This window comes from Narcine bancroftii, chromosome 14 (assembly GCF_036971445.1).
Source record: "Narcine bancroftii isolate sNarBan1 chromosome 14, sNarBan1.hap1, whole genome shotgun sequence".
Taxonomy (NCBI): Eukaryota; Metazoa; Chordata; class Chondrichthyes; order Torpediniformes; family Narcinidae; genus Narcine; species Narcine bancroftii.
Window position 1 is genome coordinate 18406491 of NC_091482.1, and position 24745 is coordinate 18431235.

General features: G+C 39.5%; 1 protein-coding gene across 2 annotated transcripts in view; it reads left to right on the forward strand.

Moving 5' to 3' along the window:
* The window catches only part of aifm4 (apoptosis inducing factor mitochondria associated 4), a 51375-nt gene that overhangs the window by 17939 nt on the left and 8691 nt on the right, over positions 1-24745 (forward strand). For both annotated transcript variants that reach the window (XM_069910742.1, XM_069910741.1), the window contains exons 7-16: positions 199-311; positions 3944-4030; positions 7313-7404; positions 9875-10005; positions 15551-15664; positions 16549-16622; positions 16725-16788; positions 18024-18100; positions 20361-20478; positions 22511-22609. In XM_069910742.1, coding sequence (XP_069766843.1) covers positions 199-311; positions 3944-4030; positions 7313-7404; positions 9875-10005; positions 15551-15664; positions 16549-16622; positions 16725-16788; positions 18024-18100; positions 20361-20478; positions 22511-22609 — 969 coding nt within the window. The remainder of the gene's footprint in view (positions 1-198; positions 312-3943; positions 4031-7312; positions 7405-9874; positions 10006-15550; positions 15665-16548; positions 16623-16724; positions 16789-18023; positions 18101-20360; positions 20479-22510; positions 22610-24745) is intronic.

Here is a 24745-nt window from a genome sequence, read left to right on the forward strand (position 1 = left end):
TATTGTACTCATTTTGTGTTCTGGAGGTAAAAATCTTCATGAGGGAGCGTCTCGAGTCAAAAGAAATCATGTCTGTATTTTGATGAGTTCAGAACTCCTTCCAAAGTAACTTGTGTTGTACTGAGAATGAAGTTCTACTGCAGATAGACTGAAGATTTGTGAATCCACAGACTCCAACATTTTCATTTCTGCAATTAGGTCCAGCTGCATTAATATGTGCAGAAACTCTTCGCCAGGAATTTTACAGAGGACGCATAATAATGGCAACCAAAGAAGAACACTTGCCTTATGACCGTACAAAACTCAGCAAGGTTAGTAAAGAAATACGTGGATTGCAGGATTAATGTCTGTCACACTTTTGCCTCAGTCAACTTAATTCTTTGCTGTTACATTTGTGTTTCGCATGGCAAATGAAACATTATCATCAATGTTGAAAATGCAAAATTTAAATATTTGGACAAGAGATGAATAGAGTTATTTAAAGAATCAAAAAAATAATTAATACTTTTGTGTGAAATAAAGCTAAAAAAATTATTGTTGTTCCCTCCAGTATTGTTTTAACTGGGAACAGCATTTTGAGAGAGGATCCGTAAAATGTCTTTGATTTCATCCCGACCCATCAATTGAAAATCTCGATTTAATCTAGTTTGTTCATTTATTATTTGGGTTTCTGTAATTTGTTCTTTTGTAGTCAATTGATATGGTACACCTACATACACTAGCATTTATGACAGCCAATTTATTCAATTCCAGTTGAGTGAGTTAACAGCTGACATTGATGCATCACTATCCTGGTGGTTGACAGTAGATAAAAGACTGCAAAACAGCATCCAAAAGGAAATAAAAGGCCTGATCCTTTTGTCAGGAATGTCAAAAATCAGGCAAATGCCTGATTAAAAAGAAGTTTAGTGGGGGAGGAAGGAGAAGAGCTAAATAGGTGGATTCAAATTGGGGGAGGGTTAGAAGAGAATGAAGCTGAGAAGTGATCGGGGAGAGACTCTCTGGAGAAGGAAGGAAGGAAGGGAAGGTGATGGGGAGCTGGAGAAAGGGAGACAGAGGTAGAGAAAGACAGACACACATTGGAGGGGGTTAGCAGAAATTGAAGGTTGATATTGCTGCTGTTGGGTTGGAGACTCCCAATTTGTGGGTGGCTTCCGTTTGTAGTACAGTGTCACTCACTGTGGCATTGGTGTATGGAATTAAAATGGTTGGCCACTGAAAGGTGCTTGGTGTGGCCACAGAGTGAAGGTGCTCAACAAAATGATCTCTTTGCCTCCCTGATGTGGAGGAGGTCACATTGAGATTCAGATGCAGGAAATTATCCCTGCAGATTCACATGTTGCTTCATGTGGAAGGACTGTTTGGCACCCCAAATGGTGTGAAGAAGGAGGTGTAAGTGCATGTGTAGCACTTTTGAAGTATTGACTTCTTACTTTGTATCTATTATTACCCTGTATTTACCCCCTTCCATATCCTTTCCCCGCCCACCACTTTTTTTATTCAGTTGTCTTCCTTTTTTTTGACATTTCTGATGAAGGGCTCAGGCCCGAATCATTGACTGCCTTTTACTTCCTTTGGTTGCAGCGTGATCTGCTGAGTTTCTCCTGCACTTTTGTGTACGATAGTGCACAATACCATCTCCAGCTTTTCTTACTTACTTCCAAGAGATGATTTGTTATTATGAATCATACAAATTGTGATTATGCCATTTACTTATTCAGGCGAAAGACCAATGCAAAGTACAGAGATAATACACAAAACTACACGTTCACCATTTTACTAGCACTTAAGCTCAAAAGCAAGAAATGTTTTATTTCTCACCAGTGGTTGCTCCAGGTTAAATTCCCCCTGTATAACTTGATGAATTTTCCCACCCAAAAAAAAGGAACTACATGGAAGTTTGCAAATTAATCTCTTTCTGTGTTGGTTACCTTATTCTGGTCAGGACTGATTGGCCATGGATTAGAATAAGAAAGATTGGTTTCTGATTGATATTTGAATTTCATGTTGGCAGTGCTTCAGTAGAACATCCTTGTATTGTCTGTGCCTTGAGAGACAGAATCTGTGCTGGGGCACATATGGTTTTGTCAAATCCTTGTCCACCAAGGAGATGACAATCAGATCCCTGTAAGAACTAAATGTTTTGTGTGTGGAGGAAAAAGAGGGAACAGAAATTGCAAATTGAGTACAAATAACACTGGGAAAACGATGTTTTTCAAAAGGGTGGCTTTTTGAACAAAAATTGGGGATGATGATAGACAACTTCAAGCTGAACGCAAAGATAATTTCAGATTTGCTGTATCACATAGGAAGTTGGAGAAACATTAAATGAACTTTTATTGAATTTAGTATATTTTAATCACATAACATTGCTGACAAATTAAATTAGTTCAATTGACCTTAAAAATGTTTTGCCACTGATTTTCATTTGTACTCAGCATCTGATGCCTCTCATTGTCAGTGTCCAACAATAGTCGCCAGCATTGATAGATTCTAGTTGCTCTGAAACCGTTTTTCCATAGTCACCATGCTCTGGTGAAACTCTTCACCGTGTTCGTCACTGACTGCACCAAGATCAGCAGGGAAGACGTCCAAGTGTGAAGGCTGAAAATGAATTTTCAATGACATGATACACTTCATGGTTTTATATGCTTGAAGGATGTTGAAAATATGACAGGAAATCACAAAAATAGGTTATATCTATAATACAGTACGTGATAGGAAAAAATTAAGGTGGTTTGCATGGTCATCAGCCCAAAATCCATAAAATGAAGACACTAAATGAGTCGACTTTATTGGAGATACACAGAGGACTCTGCAGATGCTTGAATCTAAAGCAAAATGCAATCTGCTGGAGGAAATCAGTGGATTGAGCAGCAATCAGTGAGAGAAAAGGAATGGTTCACCTCCCTCAGTTTATATTCTCCACCTTTTTTTATAGCATTGGGATTGGTGGAATTATTTCAAACTGTTCATGTCTATGACAGTCAAAGTGCCTTTTCTATTTTAATAATGTATGATTGAAGCAAAACTTTCATGAACTTAAAAAAAATCTTAGCAACAGAATTATTTTTGTCACTTTTTTTTTCTCCTTCCTGCTTTTGAAAATCAACGATGAGAAAGCAATTAAATTATTATACCCTAAAACCCCTGGTATCTGGACCCTATGGGGATTGGAAGATGAGGATAAATGATTTTTCTGATTGCTTATGTTTGCGTGTTGCATGATTGGCAAACTGACGTCGAGGCATGCTAATTTTAAACCAGTATTTTTTTTTACCTATTTCCACTTTTTTTTGGCCGGTTGACTGAGGTTGCCAGTTGAATTAATCCCGGATAACAAGGGTTCTACCCTACAAAAAGAAATCTTTAATCTGAATTGCAGTAGTTGAGATGACTCATCATCTAGAACACTGTTTTAGTTTGTATGGAGATAAGATTGCTTTCCAAGCTGTTGTAGCACAGAAGTAAATGAACCTTGGTCTGAGGTAAGGATGGTGTATGTTGAATTGCAGAGAAGCTTATGGTACAATAATTGTTAAAGCAATTTCCAAGCAACCATGGTTGGTCAAGACTTGTTATTTCTTTTATGCGTAAAGAGTAAAGCAAGAAATTATTCTTCAAATTTCAATGTGAAGTGTACCTTCATGACTACAGTGAATGCAACATTACAGTTAACTCGACACTTGAACATCCAGAGCTTTCATTTGAATATTAACCATCCTTTTACAATTCTGTTCTGTTTGGTCCCTTCATCAGTCCCTGGGAAAACACAGTAATTGAATGAGCAGCTGAGAATTGATCCTAATTACATGACTATACGCCTAAAAAGTGATTAATCAGGCAAACTGAACGTAGCTCTTTATTTCCTTTCGTGTAACAAAATTGAATGCATAGCATCCTGCATAATATTTCTGACTGCATTATTGTATCTGTTCCTTAGGATTTAAATTGCAACATTGAAAATATATTGCTGCGGAAATCAGAGTTTTACAATACATATGGAATTGAGGTGTTGAAGAAGAAGGAGGTGAGTTTTGATAACATTTTACAGCTACTTTTAGCTACCAGTTTAAAGAAAATGAATAAATTAAGAAATGATTGTACATTTATCTTGTAAGACAAGTATCTCACTGTGAAAGGAAGGTGCATCAGCTTCGCAGAGCATGTTCACTGTAGTTAAAGCTTTTCTGTCAGTGACCAATGTGAATGGGGTTGCTGGTTGGTCAAGAGTTAAGTATGCTTGAAGCAATCAATAATACTACCAGTTAGAGAGTAATGGAAATGAAGTACAGTATTACACAATTCTTCCCTGTGTATGTGTGTGTGTGTGTGTGTGTGTGTGTGTGTGTGTGTGTGTGTGTGTGCGCGCGCGCGTGCACGCAACATTACCCAGTAGGTGACAGCATAAGAAATGTGTAGTGGCAGAGGTTGCTCAGATGCTCCCTCAGTGTGCCTTGATATTGGTGTCCAGATGTTGGCCTGGGTGGACCTTCATTCCACTCTGATGCTGGCTTGGGTGCTGCCCTAATGTTGGCCCGAGAACTCCCTCAGTTTTCCTTGATGTTGGCCTGGTTTCTCCTTTATTCCACCCTAATATTAGCCTGGGTGTTCCCTCAGTCCTGTCCAGATGTTGGTTTGGGTCCTCCTTCATTCCCACCCGAAACTGGCCCAGGTGTTCCCTCGGTCTGTACTAATGTGGGCCCAGGAATTCCCTCAGAGCTGCCCTGATGTTGCCCCAAGAGCTCCCTCAATCTTCCCTGATGTTGCTCAGGTGTTCCCCAGGTGAGGCCCGGATGATGGCTTCAGTGCTCACATAGTACCTTGAAATATCAGGGTACTCCCTCACTGGATATTTCTCTGAAATACTAGTTATCGGAGATATTTGTGCAATGTGGTTTTACATTACCGATTCCCTTATTCTTGGAAAAGAGCCTTTCCAACAATTTCCATAAAGCATGATCAGAATTATTGACACTGTCATCTGTTTGATAAAATTTTTTTCCATATTTCTCTTCAGAGACTTAAACCATTGTAAAAATGAAAAGTGTGCTCAAGTAAAACTGTCCAGAGAGTATAGGAAATGAAATTGCAAACTGAGTACAAATAACACTGGGAAAACAATGTTTTTCAAAAGGGTGGCTTCTTGAACAAAAATTGGGGATTATGATAGACAACTTCAAGCTGAACGCAAAGATAATTTCAGATTTGCTGTATCACATAGGAAGTTGGAGAAACATTAAATTAACTTTTATTGAATTTAGTATATTTAATCGCATAACATTGCTGACAAATTAAATTAGTTCAATTGACCTTAAAAATGTTTTGCCACTGATTTTCATTTGTGCTCGGCATCTGATGCCTCTCATGTCAGTGTCCAACAATAGTCGCCAGCATTGATAGATTCTAGTTGCCCTGATACCGCTTTTCCATAGTCACAATGCTTGGTGAAACTCTTCACCGTGTTCGTCACTGACTGCACCAAGATCAGCAGGGAAGACGTCCAAGTGTGAAGGCGGAAAATGAATTTTCAATGACATGATGCACTTCATGGTTTTATATGCTTGAAGCATGTTGAAAATATGACAGGAAATCACAAAAATACTATAATATAGTACATGATAGGAAAACTTTAAGGTGATTTGCATGGTCATCAGCCCAAAATCCATAAAATAGATCCAAAGGTTCTCCAGAAGCAAAATCTTACATTGTCCATTGTAATGGATGTCTGTGCACTAGGGTGTTCTCCTGTTAACATTATGATAGCATAAAAAGATTTCTTCTAGTGTTCTATAAACATTTTAGTATGCAATGTTAACAAAATATGATTCAAGTTGAGTCACCTTTTTTGTCATTCATACCATAACTAATAATACAATGTACAGTAAAGACAAGATAGCTTTTTTCCAGGACCATGGGGCAGATTTAAATAGGAGTTAAATATTGTCATAATACAGTAAAAATCCATGATATACCAGTACACTTATGTTCTAGGAATTGAGGAGCCTGATAGCTTGTGTGAAAACACTGTTGCCCACAATCTGGACGTGTGGGCCTGAATTCTGCGGTACCTCCTTGTAGATGGCAGAAGGGAGAAAAGTTTACAAGAGGGGTGCGAGAAGTCCTTCACAATGTTATTTGCCTTCCGCATGCATCGTGTGTTGTAGATGTCCGTCATGGTCGGAAGAGAGACCCCAATGATCTGATCCGCTGACTCCACTATCCTCAGGCCATAAGAATTTATGGGTACAGTTTCCAACCAGGCAGTGATATAATTGCTCAGAATGCTCTCAATATCCTCTGTAGAATGTATTGAGGATGGAGGGTGGGAGATTAACTTTCCTCAGCCTTCGCAGGAAGGAGAAGTACTGCTGGGGTTTCTTGGCTATGGAGTAAGAGTTGAGGGACCAGGTGAGATTATCTGCCAAGTGCACATGAAGAAACTTGGTACTCTTGATGACCTCAACAGTAGAGCCATCAATGTTCAGCAGGGAGTGAGCCCCTGGGGTCCCCTAAAGTCGATAACCATTTATTTTGTTTTATCAGCATTCAGATGCAGGTTGTTGGCTCTGCACCAGTCCATTAGCGATGGCACCTCATCTCTGTATGCTGACTCCTCATTCTTGCTGATCAGGCCCACCACCATCATATCATCAGCGAACTTGATGATGTGGTTTGAGCTGTGTTTTGCTGCACGATCACGAGACACCAGAGTGAACGGCAATGGACTAAGCCCACAGCCCTGGGGGTTTGGGCTGTGCTCAGTGAAATGGTCTTAGAAGGGCTGTGTACTGTTCGGAACTAATATGTATTTCACTAGTTTGAAGAACTAATAAGTTTAGAACAAAATACGATTAAAAGAAGAATGTATCTCTAAATATCTAACTCTTACTGCATTAGTTACCATTATTTAATGTGGAAAGTAGAGAAAATTATCCTGAAGGAAAAGATGCCTGAAGCTTCAGCTGAAGCACAACTTTCCATTTAAAAATCTAAAATTTAAATTTAGATACAGCACAGTAACACGCCATTTTAACCTAAGAGTTCATGCCGCCAATTTACACCCCATTAACCTACATCCCTGGTATGTTTTGAAGGCTGGAAGAAACTGGAGCCCTCGGGGAAAACCCACGCAGACACTGGGAGAGCGTACAAACTCCTTACAGACAGCCCAGTCCCAACCGCTATGCAAACTGTGCCACCCCTGGCATCATATTTTCCTTGGACTAAATTCTTCAACTACATGCTGATATAAAAGAAATATATTCATCACAGCGTTAAAATTTAAATGCATTTTTTCTGTTATGCTTAGGCAATATCTGTAACTGCAGGTAAAAGAAGAATTGGCTTTAAAGATGGAACATCTCAGAGATATGACTATTTGCTGTTAGCTACAGGCTGCATGTAAGTTCAAGTTCAAGATCACATTTATTTATCATCCATTAAAGGACAACCCGATGAATTCTCCAGTCCACGATGCAAAAACAGTGCAAACACACGTAACACACATCTAAACTATATATGTATGTAGAACCTACCGGTATATACATGTCTTTATACATATATAAAAAATAAATATTATTAATAAATAGTATAATCACAGGGAGTTGTTTTAGCAATTCAGTATTCTCACTGCCCATGGGAAGAAGCTGTCCCTCAGCCAGGCTCAAATAGTTCCATATCTCTTTCCCGACTGGAGTAGCTGGAAGATGCTGTGTTCAGGGTCTTTTAATGATTTTGTGAGTTCTCTTTAAACAACGATCCCAGTAAATCAATCTGTGAAAGTGATCGTCTTGCTCTGATTGGTCCATTTTGATTTCCTAACTTGTTCGGTACTCTTCATTTTTCGTCAATATCTATGCTTTCTTCCTTGCATATGAAATTGGATTGAGAACAAATTATTTTGTTTAAGTTAGAACAAAGTATGTTTCATCATTTCTCAAACCTTGAAATAATGGCATCATTTCAAAAGCCCTTTTATTCCCATGGTAAATTTATTTTATGCATATTCAATCCAATCACTTGAATACTTGCATTAAACGTGGTAAGAAAGTAGCTCTGGTGTAAATCTGTGTTGTACTAGTTTAAGAGTGATCGAGGTAATTCAGAAGCAAGAGTTATTAAGTCAAGTTTATTATCAACTGATTGCTCAAGTATCAACTGATTGCTCAAGCAGTCCTCAATGCAAAACATGCAGGCACAACCAGACATAATACACATATAAACTATACATATATTGATTCATGAATATGAGAGTCCCAGATGGTTAGTGTGAGCAGTTAACTTACGATTAATAATATTTGCCTCTGGACTTGCTGGCATTTTGACTTGGAATTTTTTTAATGTTTTGGGTTGCAGGGTTGAACATTTTAGAAATTGAGAGGGTAGTGAAATCAAGGAGGAGTTTGAAGTTAATCTTTAAATCGTGTTGCTTATCAGAACCTATAGTATTAGTCAAAAACACAAAACGCTGGAGAAGCTTAGCAGGTCAAGCAGTGTCCTTTATGAAGCAAAGGTAAAACCGACGTTTCGGGCGTGAGCTCCTCATCAAGGTATGAGAAGATGCTGGCAGGCATCTGAACGAAAGAATGGGGGGGGTGGCAAAGGCAGGAGATGAAAGGTGGAGAAAGAAGGGAGGGGATAGCAGCAATGAGGGGAAAGGAAGGGGAGAAAAAGAAAGATGGGAAAGGGGGAGGGGAAAGAAAAGGTGAGCAGGTTTAGTGGAAACATAAAAGTTAATGCCATCTAGCGGGAGAGTGCGCAGACAGAAAATGAGGTGTTGTTCCTCCAGTCAAAGTGATGAATAGATAGAACTTGATATGAGATACAGTATGGGCAGTCAGTTTTCAATTTTTTTAAGGGCAGGAAGGAGGGTACAAAAAAGAAGCTGGCCTGGAGTACTAGTAGGAACAGGGATGCAATTTGGCCATTTGAGCCTGCTTCCAAGCTCATCTACATCAACACCATTTTCCTCCATTATCCCTGCATCCCTTGATTTGTTGATGCAGAATTCTGTTTTGAATTAACTCAGTGACTGGTTAAGTTAAACCTTGTGCTCTGCTGACTTCATACATCTTCAGTATGGCATTAGTACAGTGTCTTAGCACAAATACTAGGCTGTTTTAATTTCAATAAGCAATTCCTTGCATGCAGGGAACTGCCTTAGCAGCTGACATCATAACATTTTTGAAGATGTAAATGCAAAAAGTAGAGTGTGTCCACAGATTATGTGCAGGTCACAAGCAACTACAGAAGACTTCTGTAGTAAGCATGTTTGAACACACATAAACAAAAGAAATTCAATTGCTTTTTCATCAGTTTTAAAGCTGGTACCAGGTACTCGATCCTTTATCTGGAACCCTTGGTGGGGGAAACGGTGTGTTCTGAATTTCGGATATTTCCGGATTTCGGAAAGCCAGATTTAAGCCCACCTGAATTGTGCTGCCGTATCCACCCCCACCCCCTTCCAGTCGCCCTGCCGTCTCCCCCCACAACCCTCCCGGCCACCCGACTCGCACTGCCAGTCTCCCCCCTCGCCCGCCCGACTCGCGCTGGTGCCTCTCTCCCCACTTGCCAGATTTTGGAGCTTTCCAGATTTTAGATGTCCGGATAAAGGATCATTTACCTGTACTGTCTTTTACCAATGTGGTGATTTACCAACACAGTAGTTCCTCATATCTGTTTACTTCAGAATTCATTGTTACTTGTACATATAATTCTTCAAAATTTCTATTTTTTTAAATTGTGTTCATTATTTTCAGATTCAACAGGGGTTCTGCAGCCTGCAGAAACATGTTGTGGGCCGCAGGTACCACTTTCTTTTCTTTGAGTGCAATTTAATTTTGTTTACATCATATTATGTGTTTCAATACAGACCTAGAAAACTTAGTTGTCCAGGAGCAGATCTAGAAAATGTATTTTCATTATATACTCCTGAAGATGCAAAGAAAATTCATGAGTTGTCACATGAAAAAGATGTTGTCGTCGTGGGCTCCTCTTTCATTGGTAATTTCTTTAAATTTATTTTGGAGGAATTCAACAGGGTTACTGATGTTTATTATTTGATTGACACCAAGGAATGTACTCACAGCAAGACAGAAACTAGTTTTACAAGCTAACGTTGCAATCCATTGTAATTAATGGCATGTCTATACTTGAAGTTCTCTTGAATGTTATATGCAGAAAAATGATAGGGCTATGTATCATGCTACTGGCGTTACAAGTTGCCTGCTATATTGCATATATTTACCAGATAGTCAAAGATGAGCCCATTGAACTTGTGTGGGTTGTGTTGAGATGTAATTACACCACTAGGTCACCAGGGATCATCCTGGTGACCTTGTATATAAAGCAGTCCAGACTAGCCTTCCAGGTTCGTCTTGCAGAGAGACAAGACCTCTTAGTGTACATATTAGTTTATTAAAGCTGTCTCATACTCGCACTGCTGGTGTGGTTATTGTCAGTACATAGGTCATACACCCAGAATGTTTCTGAAAGCTCCCCATTGTCATACACAAATATTTTTCAATTTTTTTTTAACCTTTGAGACCAATTTCACAGCAAGGGTTAAAAAGCATTAGCCAAGTTGGTTTGAAAAGCTAAAGGAGAAAAGGAGAGACTGTGATGTTCAGAAAGAGAATAGGAGAGCTTAGAGGCCTTGTGATCTGGAGGTATCGCTCTCAATGCTGGCCTGACAAAATATGGGAAGGATCAAGCTCTCTGAATGAATGGAGAATGTTAGTTGTTGGATTGGAGAAGAATAAAAAGGCAGAGATCGGAAACCACAACATAACCTGCAAATCCCCAGTGGTGGAGGCCATATTTTGTCTGGCTAACTTCAACTAAACATGGAGTTTTACTCATTGTTTTCTTCATCAGTTCCTGTTCTTCCCTTTTACTCACTGTTCATCAGTTCCTGTTCTTCCCTTTCAACTCATTTTCAGATTGGCTGTTGAAAATTTTATTATCCTGTATTCCATAATTTAATCTTAATTTAAACCAAAATATCCCTCCTTTCTCATCTACTATCCCAAATTCATACTCCTAGAACTCTGAATCAGCCCTGGCATTTCAAACTATCATTTCCATTGTCTCCCTGTGTCTCAGTGAACAGACCTGACCATAATGTGTACTGACCCGATCTGTGTAAAATTTGATGATGGATGGGTTCTTTGGTTGATTGTTCACTTGCTGGGCTTTGAGTGAGTAGAATCCCCTGAACTCTTTTTCAACTTTAAACAAAACTACAATGAGCAGGAGTGGGTCATTTGGCCTTTTTAGAGTGCTCTGCTCTTCATCACAATCATGGCTGGTCGACCTCCGTTCCATTTTACTGCTCAAAATCCATGATCCTTTATTCTCTTAATATCAAGAAATCCACTGATTCCTGTTTTGGATGGACTCTGTCTGAGCCTCCAGTTCTTTCCAACATAGGAAGGATGTATCAACCACAACAGGAAGAAATTTCTTTCTCTCTGTGTTATAAATGGCCTATCTAATTGTTTGCTATATCAGCATTGTTGACCTTTAGTGGCTTTTGTAATAGGAAATCTGGATTCCTTTGAATGTCAACATTACCCAATCTTTCACCATTTAAAAAGGTACTCTGTCATCCCATGTGCACATCGAACTGGATAACTATACTTTCCACATTATATTCCTTCAGCCACTCACTCAGCTTGACAATATGCCCTTGCAGTCCCTTTACATAATTCCACCTGTTTTTAAAAAAATTGTTAGATTATGAATGGCTGTGCCACTCTACTAGTCATAGGTTGTCAACCTGCGAAGGATCCATTTATATTCCCACACTGCTTTCAACACAAAAACCTCGGACATTGGTGGTGGGTGTGATTAGCTCAGCATTATAACAGCACCAGTGACTGGCATTCAAATCTGGCACTGTCTATAAGGAGTTTGTACATTCTCCCTGTATCTATGTGGGTTTCCTCCAAGTGCTCCGGTTTCCTCCCGCCATTCAAAACGTACCAGGTTGTAGGTCAATTGGGTGTAATTGGGTGGCGAGGACTGAAGGGGCTTGTTACCGTGCTGCATGTATAAATTTTATTTAAAAATTAAACCAATTTACAAACCACGCCAGTATGTTATACCATATTCCATATTTTCATCTTGTTCCTTGTGGAACCTTATCAAAAGCCCTCTGAAATTGTACTTACCACATATGCAAAGTGGTTTAGTAAAATATGATGTTCCTTTCATAAATCCATGCTGGGTCTATTCACTTCCATTACTAATAAACCATCATTTCTCTATAATTAACATTAGTCTTACAGGTTCCATATTTTTCCTCTCCCAGTGGGAACATTTGCTAAACTCAATCCAAGAAATAATTTTGGATGATACTGTTGACTATCTCCAGATCCACCTCTTTCAAAACTCTAGGATGTTGATCCTTGGAATTAATTAATTTTTGATGCCACCAATTTTTCATACTTCCTCAGTTTGTCGTTCTGGCTGGATCCTTGTTTTCTTTTATACTTTGGGATACTTTTTCTGTCTTCTTCAATGAAGACAAACACAGAGTAATTGGTTATGGACTCTTACAACTTGGAAACAATTCCTTCAACCCACCAAACCCCTATTGACCATCAACCACCTATTTACACTAATCCAGAGTATGCCTGTTTAAAGTGTGTGGAAGAAAGTTTAAGGGAGATATCAGAGGTAGGTTTTTTTTAAAAACACAAACTGATGGTGATGGGAACCTGGAATGCCCTGCTGGGAGTAGTGGTTGAGCCTGATATAATAGGGCCACAAAATAATCTTATAGATGGGCACATGGATGTGAAAAAAATAGGGGATTATGGACTGTGAGGGAGGGAAGGGTTAGATTGATCGTGGAGTCTGTTTATATGGGCCAGCACAACATTGTGGTCTGAAGAGCCTGTGTTGTGCTTGATGCACAATAAATAACTCGAGTGGCTGAGACTGAGTCACTGATCTATAAGCTTTTATTCACAATGGACGGGGACCTCGTCCTGTGCCATGACCCAGGCTTTTTGGATAAGGGTCAAGGTGTTAGAGGCTTTATACATGGTCAAAAGAGGGAGGGGCCACAGATACAGTCACAGGATGGGGAAGAACCAGGTAATCAGGAATACAGCAGTTCACCACAGTGCGATATTATTCTATATCTGTCAACACCATTTCATCTGACTTATTAGCTGAATAATGAGTAATCCTAATCAAGCTTTATTTTGTGCCTATTTTCTTGTCTTTATTGTCACTGCTTTTCAACTTGCTCACCAATTTTCTTTTTCCCATTTCCTTTGTGGTCCTGTTTTTAAATCTTTTTCAAACTCCTAAATACTTTTTATTTCCAGCTAGGTCTTTGGTTCAGATATGGACTTGACCCCTGGCTGTTCATCATCATGCTTTGGAATATTCTGCAGCAATCACCCAACTAACTGTTCACTTGGGTACATCTGTGGCTATCAAAATACCAATCTTCATCTGGAGATATGGAATTCCCATAACCATTGCTCTCTTGACATTTCTTCTCCCTCTCTATGTAGCTGAAAGATCCATGATCCCATTGTCCTATCTTTGGCCTTCTTTCCTTATCTGTATACAGAAGACAGTGAAACCCCAGTATCTAGTATCTATGGGATTGGTAGATACTGGATAAGTGAATATGCCAGTTGCTTAAGATTGCATGTTGCCCGATTGGCAAACTGACCACTAGGGGATACCAATTTTAAACTTTCTATTTTTAAAATATATTTATTTTCCACATTTTTTGCCAGTTGATTGAGGCTGCCAGTTGCTTGAATTTCCAGATAACTGGGATTTTAATGTATCAGAGAACTTGATGCCCTCTTGGGACTCCAGGAATACCAACTTGCTTCATTTCTGTGATAGCCATTTTCAACTTAGAAGAATAAACATTTATGTTGTACACTATCTGCCATTGTTCTGCAAATCCTTCCAATTTTCCATCTGCCTCCTTTAGTTGTGTGTAGATATAGTCATCATACCTCAGGAAGGATGTGTAGTTGAGATTTTGGGGATGTTACCATTACTGGCAATTTATATTTGTGAAGTGGATTCATTGGAGTTGATGTTCTTTGGAACGCTGAGGAGAAATTGAATTGAGGTGTATAAAATTCTGAGTGGCTCCCAACAGACTGGACAGGAAGAACCTTGTTGATGGGAAGATCACAATCAAGAGAAAATGGGTTGATGGGGAAAGTAGAGGAATTAAGGGGGGGGGGGGGAAATCACCCAGTGGAGCAGTTGGGTTTGGATCTTGCTGCTTAAAAGGGTGTTGGAGACAGAAATCCCCAAGACAATTGATAAGCATTGAAATGGAGTGACATACTTGCCCAGAGAACTGTGATGTAACCTTAGCCACAATAACTATTTTGCTTTGCCCAGCTGGAAACTGTGGGCTCCTGTTGTACATGTTTTCGGATTCCACTTGAGTATCAATTGGTAGTTTAATGTGCACCGAGTGTTTGAATCTACAACAATCAGAACATCCTGAGATCTATGGTAATCTGAAACCTGTAATTTAAGAATTTCTTAAAATTCCAACATTGTAATAGCTTTGAATTGAGTGATGGCAAGATTTATTTTGCTGTGCGACGAGCTCAACTTCCAGGATAAAACCAGCAGCATTACAGTATTGCCAAAGAAATGGCAGAAACCCAGTACATATCAGAAAAATACAAGTAGTAGGCCACAGTGTGTCCATGGTTAATTCCACTTCCCAGCTCTTAGTTCATGGCCCTGCAAGTTGTGTCTCTCCAAGGGCACATCCAGGGGTGCTTTTACATGTGATGAATATTTCTATGCCCATCATCCTTTAAAGGAGTGCCCCCACCCCCCTCTTATTCAATGAATGAAAATGCTTCCCCTCATTCAACCCTTCTACAGTACATAACCTAGACATCATCTTCTCTGTTCAGGATGACAGAACATTCATGTTCAGCCCATTACTCTATACACATGAATGTAAGCTCTCTATGTCATTTAAACCAAAGAAACAATCCCAGCCGGATCATTCTCTACTTCTCATCAAAACTAAGTCTCCAGCACAGCAATATATTTGTAAATTTTCTCTGGTCTAAACATTTCTAAAATGCCATGTGGGTCTGCTTGATAGTGTTGTGGTTGACCACACTGACAGCTAATTAACTAGCAAAAAGGAAGAATTGTTTGTCCACATCAGACAACTGTGTGTAAACTTCAGTCTTCCTTTCCATCAGGACTTGCATTTTTCATCCAAAAAAATCTTAAATTTATAGAGCACTTTAAATATCTGAGAGAACAGGCAAATCCTTGGTTTGACACACTTACTGAATGTCAGCACATTGCTTGAAAGGGCGGCCACGGTACATTTCCAGCCTGCTGCACTGGAGTATTGGCCTAGGTTTTATCTATGTCTCCGAAGATGTATATAAACCTGCAACTTTCAGTTGTAGAGTCAAATCTGCTCCCGATCACTAATCGTTAGCATGTACAGGGCTTTGTAATATTAAGTAATGTAAATATTTCACTTGAGATTTTTTTTTGTTTTGTCTTACAGGAATGGAAGTGACTTGGTACCTGATTAAAATAGTTAAATCTCTGACGGTGATTGGAACCAGCAAGGTTCCATTTGAGAAGGTGTTGGGAATAGATGTTGGCACAGCAATAATGAAGTTAAGTTGACAAATTGTACGAAATGCAAACAGTTCAAAACTTGGAGGATAATCTGCTAGAAACAAAAGGTGGATTAGACCAAGTTCTGAAATAATTTTTTTTAAAAGATGCAGATGTGGGAAATAAACCAAAATAGAAAATGAAGAAACTGTCTGTAGGTCGCCCAGTACCCACAGAAAAAACGACAGAATTAATAGCCCCTTTTAAATTGCAGCAGTTGGGGAGCCATCCTGGGACCTGGGTGTGATTGCTGGAAGCACCTTATAAATTCCAGGGGGATCGACCCATGAAATTGCCAACCTGGCGATTTAAGGGTGATCCTGCCCCACAATGACGTGTCACACACTCACCGGATGTACTGCTGGATGTTCAGATGCTGGCTGCCCGGTGGCACACGCACACATGCGCTGACGTCACCAGAATAAGCAGATCAGCCATTTTCCTGATCAAATTGCCTACCTCTGAGGTAGGTCAGGGACCCAATTGGATTCCAACAGGGTTGACCGGGTCGGACCCTTTCAAACTGTCACATAACCCCATTTTACATGGCAGTTTCTAAGGGCCTAATATTTCAGGTTGAAATTAAATGGTCATCTACTTGAAACATTAACTTTTTTTTTTACCACCCACTGGTATGGCCTGACCTGAGTGTTTTTTATATTTTCCATTTAGGATCCTACTTTTGCTTTGTTCATCTTTTAATTGGTGACAAGATATTTAAAAATGTATTCTATTGGCTATTCATGAAAAGCACCAAAGCTTGCTTTAGTCATCCTCAACTTCTTTTTAATGTACTGTGAACCTAAACTATTTGCTTCACTTAATAAAGTAAAACATGAACTTGAAGATCGTTCTAATTTGAATTTTTTAATGCAACGTTACAGAGATTAGAAGCTGAAAACGTGAAGTTTTACATGGATAGTAAAGTGATTGAACTCAGGGGACAGAATGGATCGGTAAATCTGTTGCATGTTTAATAATTTCAATGAATAATTACCATAATATATCTTGCATCACATTTTGTAACTTGCATAAATTTTTTTTTCATGTATTTGCAGTTGGAGCAAATTGTACTCGAAAGTGGAATGGTTCTTTCAGCGGATATCTGTGTTGTGGGAATTGGTATAAATTCATCAATTTTTAACTGGATGTTTGATTAGAATCAAATACAGAGCAGACAACAGTACAGCACTAGAACAGGCCCTGCAGCCTGAAGCCAAATTAAGCCAATCCCTTCTATTATCCTTCTGTTACCTGGCTGTTCATGTGCCTGAGTAAATACCTTTTACATGTTGCTATTGGTATTTTACATGTTTCACCATCTTCACTGGGAGCATATTCCATGCACCTACTATATTGTTTTTATAATAAAAGAAATTTTCTCATGAATCTTCCTTAAACTTTCCCATCTCACCTTAAAACTATACCCTGTAGCATTTGATATTTCAACGCTGACATAAAATTCCCCTCATAAAATGTTCATACGGTATTTTTTTTCCAGGTTGCCCTTGGCTCCAGTACTCCAGAGTCCCACCTCTCCCTTTTGCAAATGCTCTCTAATTAGGCAACATCCTGGTGAACCTCTTCTGCACCCTCTCCAAAGTCTCCACATCCTTCCTTTAATGGGGCAAACAGAACTGCACACAATAATCGAAACAGAGTCTAACCAAAGATTTACACAGCGGCAACATGACTTCCCAAGTTGTATACTGAATGCACCAACAATGAAGGCAAGCATGCTGTACACCTTCACCACCCATTAGTTTGTGTTGCCTTTTTTTTGAACTATGGATTTTAACCACAAATTTGCCCTGTATATTAGTACTCCCAAAGGACCTGCCATTTACTACCTCTTTTCCTATTGCACTTGATCTCCCAAAGTGCAGCACCTCACACTTGGGTGGATGAAGATCCACCTGCTATTTCTCCACCCATATTTCCAACTGATTAACATCTGTGTGTCCTTTGACAACCTTCCTTGCTCTCCACAACTCCACCAATGTCTGTATTATCTACAAAGTTACTAATTAACATACTACCATTTATATAAATATGTTTATATATATTATACGATGTGCTCCATAATGTTTGGGCCAAAGATATTTATTTGCCTCTGAGCTCCATAGTTTTAAATTTGTAACCAAATATGTGCATAGGGTGAGAGAGAGATACACAAAGACACACATAGCAGAGGTGCCTGTTTAAAAACTAGCAGAACTTCACTGGCAGAGCATTAATTAATATAACTGAATCATATATGGTTATATTTGGTTATTTAGTTCCCCCCCCACCCCCGTAATGTTATTCTTACATAACTATTTTTCTCTTTTATAATCTACTTGCTGTCTTATGGAAAGGAGTGGTACCTGCAACTGGTTTCCTTAATACAAGCGGCATAAAAACTGATGAGAATGGTGCTGTTATTGTTAATGAGGTAAAATTGTTTTGCTTTACTAAATTTTACTGCTAATTCAGAAGGATTTCCTCCTTACTTTTATTATTCTGAGAGCCAATCCAAATGCTCAATATTTAGGTTATGTGGTGAGGTTTCTTGCTATATCTTGCAACATAGATCATCTGTGAAAAAGAGAAACCAATAGAAAAAAAATTCAAACTTTTAGAAATTCTGTCCTGGAAAGTGGGATTGATGAGACAATGTGATGATTTGTGAGCAGAGGTTTATGGGTAAATGAGATTTAACGTGGACAGCATTACAGGAGGCAACGTCTTCAACAAATTCGTGGTTAGGGATGGGGGGGAGCATATCACGTCAGTGCAAATTTTGTATCGTACTGATAAGCATCTGTAATAGTAAGTGACTAAGGTAAGGGATGATGGCAGCATAACAGAAGTGGAATGAATCCCTTTTGGTAATGAATGTGGTATTTTGTTTGAAGTGAAACTGAAAATTGCAAGCTTCCTGTTCAGCACAGATTAGCCAAGTGAGGTAAAGGTATCAGTGACGGGATACCTTCTGATTGAAAGGAGAGGCGTGTGAGGGATTTTCTTCAGTGTTTGAGAGATGATCCAGTTGCGTTTACAGTTTATCTGGATCTTTGTAGCATGGGCAGCACGGTTAGCTTATTGCTGTCACAGCGCCAGTGATCGGGACTGGGGTTGAAATCCTGCGCTGTCTGGAAGGAATTGGTACCTTCTCCCTGTGCCTGCATGGGATTTCCCTGGGGACTCCGTCCGGTTTGCTCACACCAAAACGCACTGGGGGTTTAGGTAATCGGGTGTAATTGGGCTGTACAGGCTTGTGGCCTGTTACTGTGCAGTATGTCTAAAAATAAATAATTTAAGGGACTATCAAGGGGAGTGAGACTGGATTATTTGAGAAAAGTCCAATCAGTGATCTCCTACTGTCTCGGTACAATTCTGTGATGTATTGTGATATGATAGCATCAAAGAATCATTGAATGCTCTCTTCCAAAACCACAAGCAACTAGAAGAGGGCAGAAAAGCATGGGAATACTGCAGCTTGGATGTTGCCAGAAACATTCTGATAGGAACTACGTTGACATTCCTTCACCCATTACTGGGTACAATTCTTGGAACTCCCGCCCTAACAGCTTTGTGGGTGCATCCATATCTCAAGGACTGCAGCAATTCGAGAAGGCAGCTCACCACCACTTTAAGGGTGAAACAGATAAAACAAATGATGACGAGATAAGAGAAGCAGGTTAATGATTTCCATTTCATAATTACCATCATAAATTAAGATAAATTTATCATTACAAATAAGAATCCAGTAACGAGTTGCCATCAGGCGCAGTAAATGCAGGCTCACTCTTGAGAATAAATTGGATAGCTACATGGATGGGAGAGATCTGTAGGGTTATGGAATGGGTAGTCAGTGGGACGAGCAGAATAATGTTTTGGCTAGAAGGGCTGAATGGCCTGTTTTCTGTGCTGCAGTGTTCTGTGGTTCTATAGTGGTGGATGAAGATCATGCTTCAGCACGCATGCGGATTCCTCCTAAGAGTCTGGCAACACAAGGAGTGCAGAAACTCTGAAATCATCCTTCAATAAATAGTGTCTGCAAAATTAGTAGTGTTGTAAATCATTAAACACATGACACACCCGAGTTCTTTATATACAGTGTAAAGGTAACATTGGAGTGAGAAGACAAATGCTCATTTTTTGCATATCTGTTTGTCAAGTGCTCTTGTAGTACAGTAGCTATACTAGTCATTCCACTATAACCTTGACAGGTTACCAATAGACAACAAAATATGATTACAGATGGAAATGCTTGTTGAACAACATCCATAAAGTCTTCCATGTTTGTTATGACTATTGAATCTAGTCTTTGCATAGTTGTCCTGCCAATATCCTTTCCTGAGTATATATGTTTCAAAGTCACTTTCAACTCTATTTTCAATGCTGTTAACTCTAAAGGGCCAGTTGTATGTCATCTAACTGAAGTGAAATGCTTTCTGATTAAAATTGCATCACCTCTCTTTGGAGTTATACCTCTTCAGTCTCGGCCTCCCAAACCCACACCTTTGTGTTACCTGTAGTAAATTTTTGGTGCAATTAGTGAAAATTGGTTCCATTGCATTTTATGTGGGATTAAGGGATATGTGACTGGTGCAGGAATTGTCAGGACAGGTTAAAATAAGGGTGAGATTTTGAATTATATCAGGTTAGTTATTCATTATACTTTTTTTCACATTGGTACTTTGTTTCAGAACATGCAGACCAGTAATCCAAGAGTGTTTGCAGCTGGGGACATAACTTCATTTCCACTACCAATGAAAAATAATGAAAATGTGACGATTCGTCATTGGCAAGTAGCCCATTCACAAGGTACTTTGAGATGCCCATTTGAGAAATGTGGTATTGCATCTTGCAATGATCAGTGAAAGCTTTCCAATATTTTTTTTAAGCTTGGAGAGTGGCCAATTAATTTGTAGATCTGATAAGTCATGGAAGTACCAGACAGGTGAACCCTCCAGAGTCATAAAATGCTCAAAGAACCTGTATGCAGTTTCTAACCAGCTGGTGTTTGACAGAAGCTGTCGTCACACAGCACAGAAGCATCCCCTTCCTCCTACCACATTTATGACACCCATCTAGTATCCATATAAAATCATTGCATTTCCCAGCACTCCCCTGCTATGCCATAACATTTCAAGTGTTCTTGCTGCGAGAGTACCAACATACACCAACCCCTCTGACAGTTCAATTCAAATTGCAATGGTCCTCTATTTTTTCAAATCCTCTTGTACCTTAATTTAAACCTATGCCCTCTAGTCACAGACTTTGCTGAGGGTTAAGTTTCTCACTATCTACCCTATCTGTGCCCCTCATAATTCTGCATACCTCAGTCAGGTCTCACCTCTGCCTTTTTCACTCAAAGAAAATCAATGTTTCCTCAGAACTGAAACATTCCATACTGATGAAAGCAGATTTATTGTCAGAATACAGATATGACATCACAGATAACCCAGAGAGTTTTTCCTGCAGGCACACAAGAATTACAACTAATTAGTAGTGCAAAAAAAAACCCAGTACACAGCATAAACATGTAAACAAAGAACTGTAAACAGATAACAAATGTAAACAAACTGCAATAGAGAGAATAAAAAATAAAATCAAATAAAGTGCACAAGTAAGAGTCCTTAAATGAGCCTGAGTTTGTCATTGAAAAGACTGATGGTGGAGGGGTAGCAGCTGTTCCTGAACCTGGTGGTGCGAGTCTTTTGGCACCTCGACCTCTTTCCTTATGGCAGCAGTGAGAACAGAGCATGTGCTGGGTGGTGTGGGTCTTTGATGATTGTCACTGCTCTCCGGCGGCAGCGTTCCCTGTAGATGTACTCAATAGTGGGGAGGGTTTTTCCTATGATGGCCTGGGCTGTGTCCACTACCTTTTGCAGGGCTTTACACTCAGGGGTATTGGTGTCCCCATACCAGACTGTGATGCAGCCAGTCACACACTTTCCACTACACCTCTAGAAATGTACTCTCATAGAAAAACTTTGTCACATTAAATCAAAATATCCAATAAAATTCATCTCATACCTGCTCCACCACTTTCCTGTATTATCTGCAAATGCCATGATGATATCACCTCCAACTGTGCATCTTGGCGCCTCACAGTTCGGCGGGCAGCAACCTCCTTTGAAGAAGACCGCAGAGCCCATCTCACTGACAAAAGACAAAGGAGGAAAAACCCAAAACCCAACCCCAACCCACCAATTTTCCCTTGCAACCGTGCCTGCCTGTCCCGCATCGGACTTGTCAGTCACCAACGAGCCTGCAGCAGACGTGGACATACCCCTCCATAAATCTTCGTCTGCGAAGCCAAGCCAAAGAAAAAGAAGATATTTAATATAGTTGCAGCCCTGCCTCTGAAGTCTGACATTTTTTGACTAGGTATTCTCTTGTCTCATTATTGCTGGAAACTCTAGTCTAATACTATTCCTGTGGGTGGGTGAATGCTGGGTCATTACAGAAAACAGATAAATTTGCAGGGCTGATGCAGCTCAGTGTTTAGGAATGTTAAATGATCCTATGTTGAACATCAGTGGAAACAGAGGATTGAAATGGAGCTCTCAGCCCACTGACTCCATGCCAACTAGTTTATGTAAATCCCATTTTATTGTCCATAATTGTTGACTGTATCTCCAGTTTCCTCCTTGATGGAAAATTCCAAAGAATTCTCATTCTAGGTGCGGAACTGAACCCAAAGCTAGGGAAAACAACTTTGCATCTATCACATGGAATGCAATGAGAATTTTGTATCCACTGTACATTTCACATGGAATAATTATTTGCAAAATCACCAAGCATTACGTCAACAATATAGAAACATCTGTGACCTTTTCTGACTCTTTAGGTCATGTGGCTGCAATGAACATTCTGAAGAAAAAGACTAGCTTTAATTCTGTGCCATATTTCTGGACAACCTTTTCAACGAACAGTCTTCGCTATGCAGGTAAGATTACACAATGGAGAGGTTCAAAAACTACTGGTGAAAATGCATTAGACTTGTCTTCATCCAGGTTCTGCCAGACAGAAACCACTTCAGTGCAGAATTAATAGTGTTTAAAATGATATGAAATGTGATTGTATTCTCTGTACATCATTCCCATTCATGTGATATTTCAGAGGGCTTGGTATTCGTGTGTGAGACAAAACAAATAGACCCACTTGTAATGGCAATCTGTAAATGTGTGGATCTGATTTGGGACACTCCATTGTCCCCTCAGGATTCAAGGCAGCCACCATCATCAACTACTAGATTAAATGACTATATCCTCCTTTATGATCATAAAGTGCTTTGAGCGACTGATAATGGAGCGCATCAAAGCAGAATTACCAGAGACGATGGACTCATTCTAGTTTGCCTACCAGCTAACCTATACAAAGATGATGCAATAGCCTTAACCCTCCACTCCATTCTGACCCACTTCGAGAACAATGCTTCATTCGCCAGGCTGTTGTTCATCGACTCCAGTGTTCAAACACAATCATACCTCAAGCTAGTGGATAAACTCTTCTCGCTGGGACTCAGTACCCCTCTCTCTAATTGGATCCTGGACTTGAGTGAAAGACCACAGTCTGGACAGGTTGGCAGAAAAACCTCAAACCCCATCATGCGAAGCACTGGCACACCACAGGGGCTGAATCCCCAGCCCTCCACTGTTCACGCTGCTAACTCACAGCTGGGCTGCCAGATTTAGCTTCAACTGAATCATCGTTTGCAAATGACAACGATAGTTGGCCCTCATCAGCAACAAATAATAAGTCTGTTTACAGAGAGGAATTTGAAAGATTTGTACAGTGGTGCAAGAGCAACAACCTGAGTCTCAATGTGGACCAAGTCAAAGGAGATGATTGTGGACTACTCCCCACTACATATCAATAGCTTTCTTTTAAATAGAGAAGGTAGCACAAAGTTCCTTGGTGTCCATTTAAAGGACAACCTACTCTAGACCCTCACCATTTCCTCATTAGTCAGGAAGGCAACCAGCTACCATCCTAACAACATTTTACAGGAACACAATAGAGTGTGTCCTGGCTAGCTGATTCAGAGTGTGGTATGGTAGCTGCAAAACATTAGATTTGAGGTCAGTACAGAAGGTGATTAAAACTGCTAAGATCACTGGGGTCTCCCTTCCCTCCATCACTATTTCTTCACATATGAGGATTAATTTTTTTTAAATGTCTGCCTAGTTAAAAAGTAGAGTGGTAAAAACAGAATATTTGGTGAGACTTATCAGATTATTCGCCATTAACTTTAACTATTGTGATAATGAAAAAACAAGACAGTGTGTACAGATTACATCTCAATGCCACACTTGAAAAAGGAAGGACTTTTGTGAGTTTATTTTAAGATAGATAGAACTATTGTGAAACTAATTTTCCTTCTACTGATAATACTTTTTTAATATGGGATACACTTAAAGCTTATCTAAGAGGACAAAATATTTCTTATACAAAAAATAGAGAAAATATGCTACAGAGTTGAATGGTTTAGAGAAAGATACAACAAAATTGGAAAAAGAATAGAGAGCAGGGTTACAAGAAAAATACAGATTATTAGAAAATAAAAAAACAAATGTAACACATTACAAATATGTGGAACAGAAAAAAAATATTAAAAACAAAACAAAAATTAGGGGATTGGGTGCATAAAATTTTATTCTGACAGGTAAAGGCAGAGAAGTTATGGAATGAAAATGCAATAGAAACAGAGACCGATATTATAACAATCAAAAAGAAATAAATAATATTTTAGATAATATGAAACTATATAAAATCAGAATTACTAGGAGATGAAAATGATTATAAAATATTGGCACAATAGCTACCAAAATTAATGCATGCAGACCAGGTGGGATTTGTCAAAGGAAGATGCGCTTAAAATAGTGTATGTTTTTTCTTTGGCTTGGCTTCGCGGACGAAGGTTTATGGAGGGGGTAAAAAGTCCACGTCAGCTGCAGGCTCGTTTGTGGCTGACAAGTCCGATGCGGGACAGGCAGACACGATTGCAGCGGTTGCAGGGGAAAATTGGTTGGTTGGGGTTGGGTGTTGGGTTTTTCCTCCTTTGCCTTTTGTCAGTGAGGTG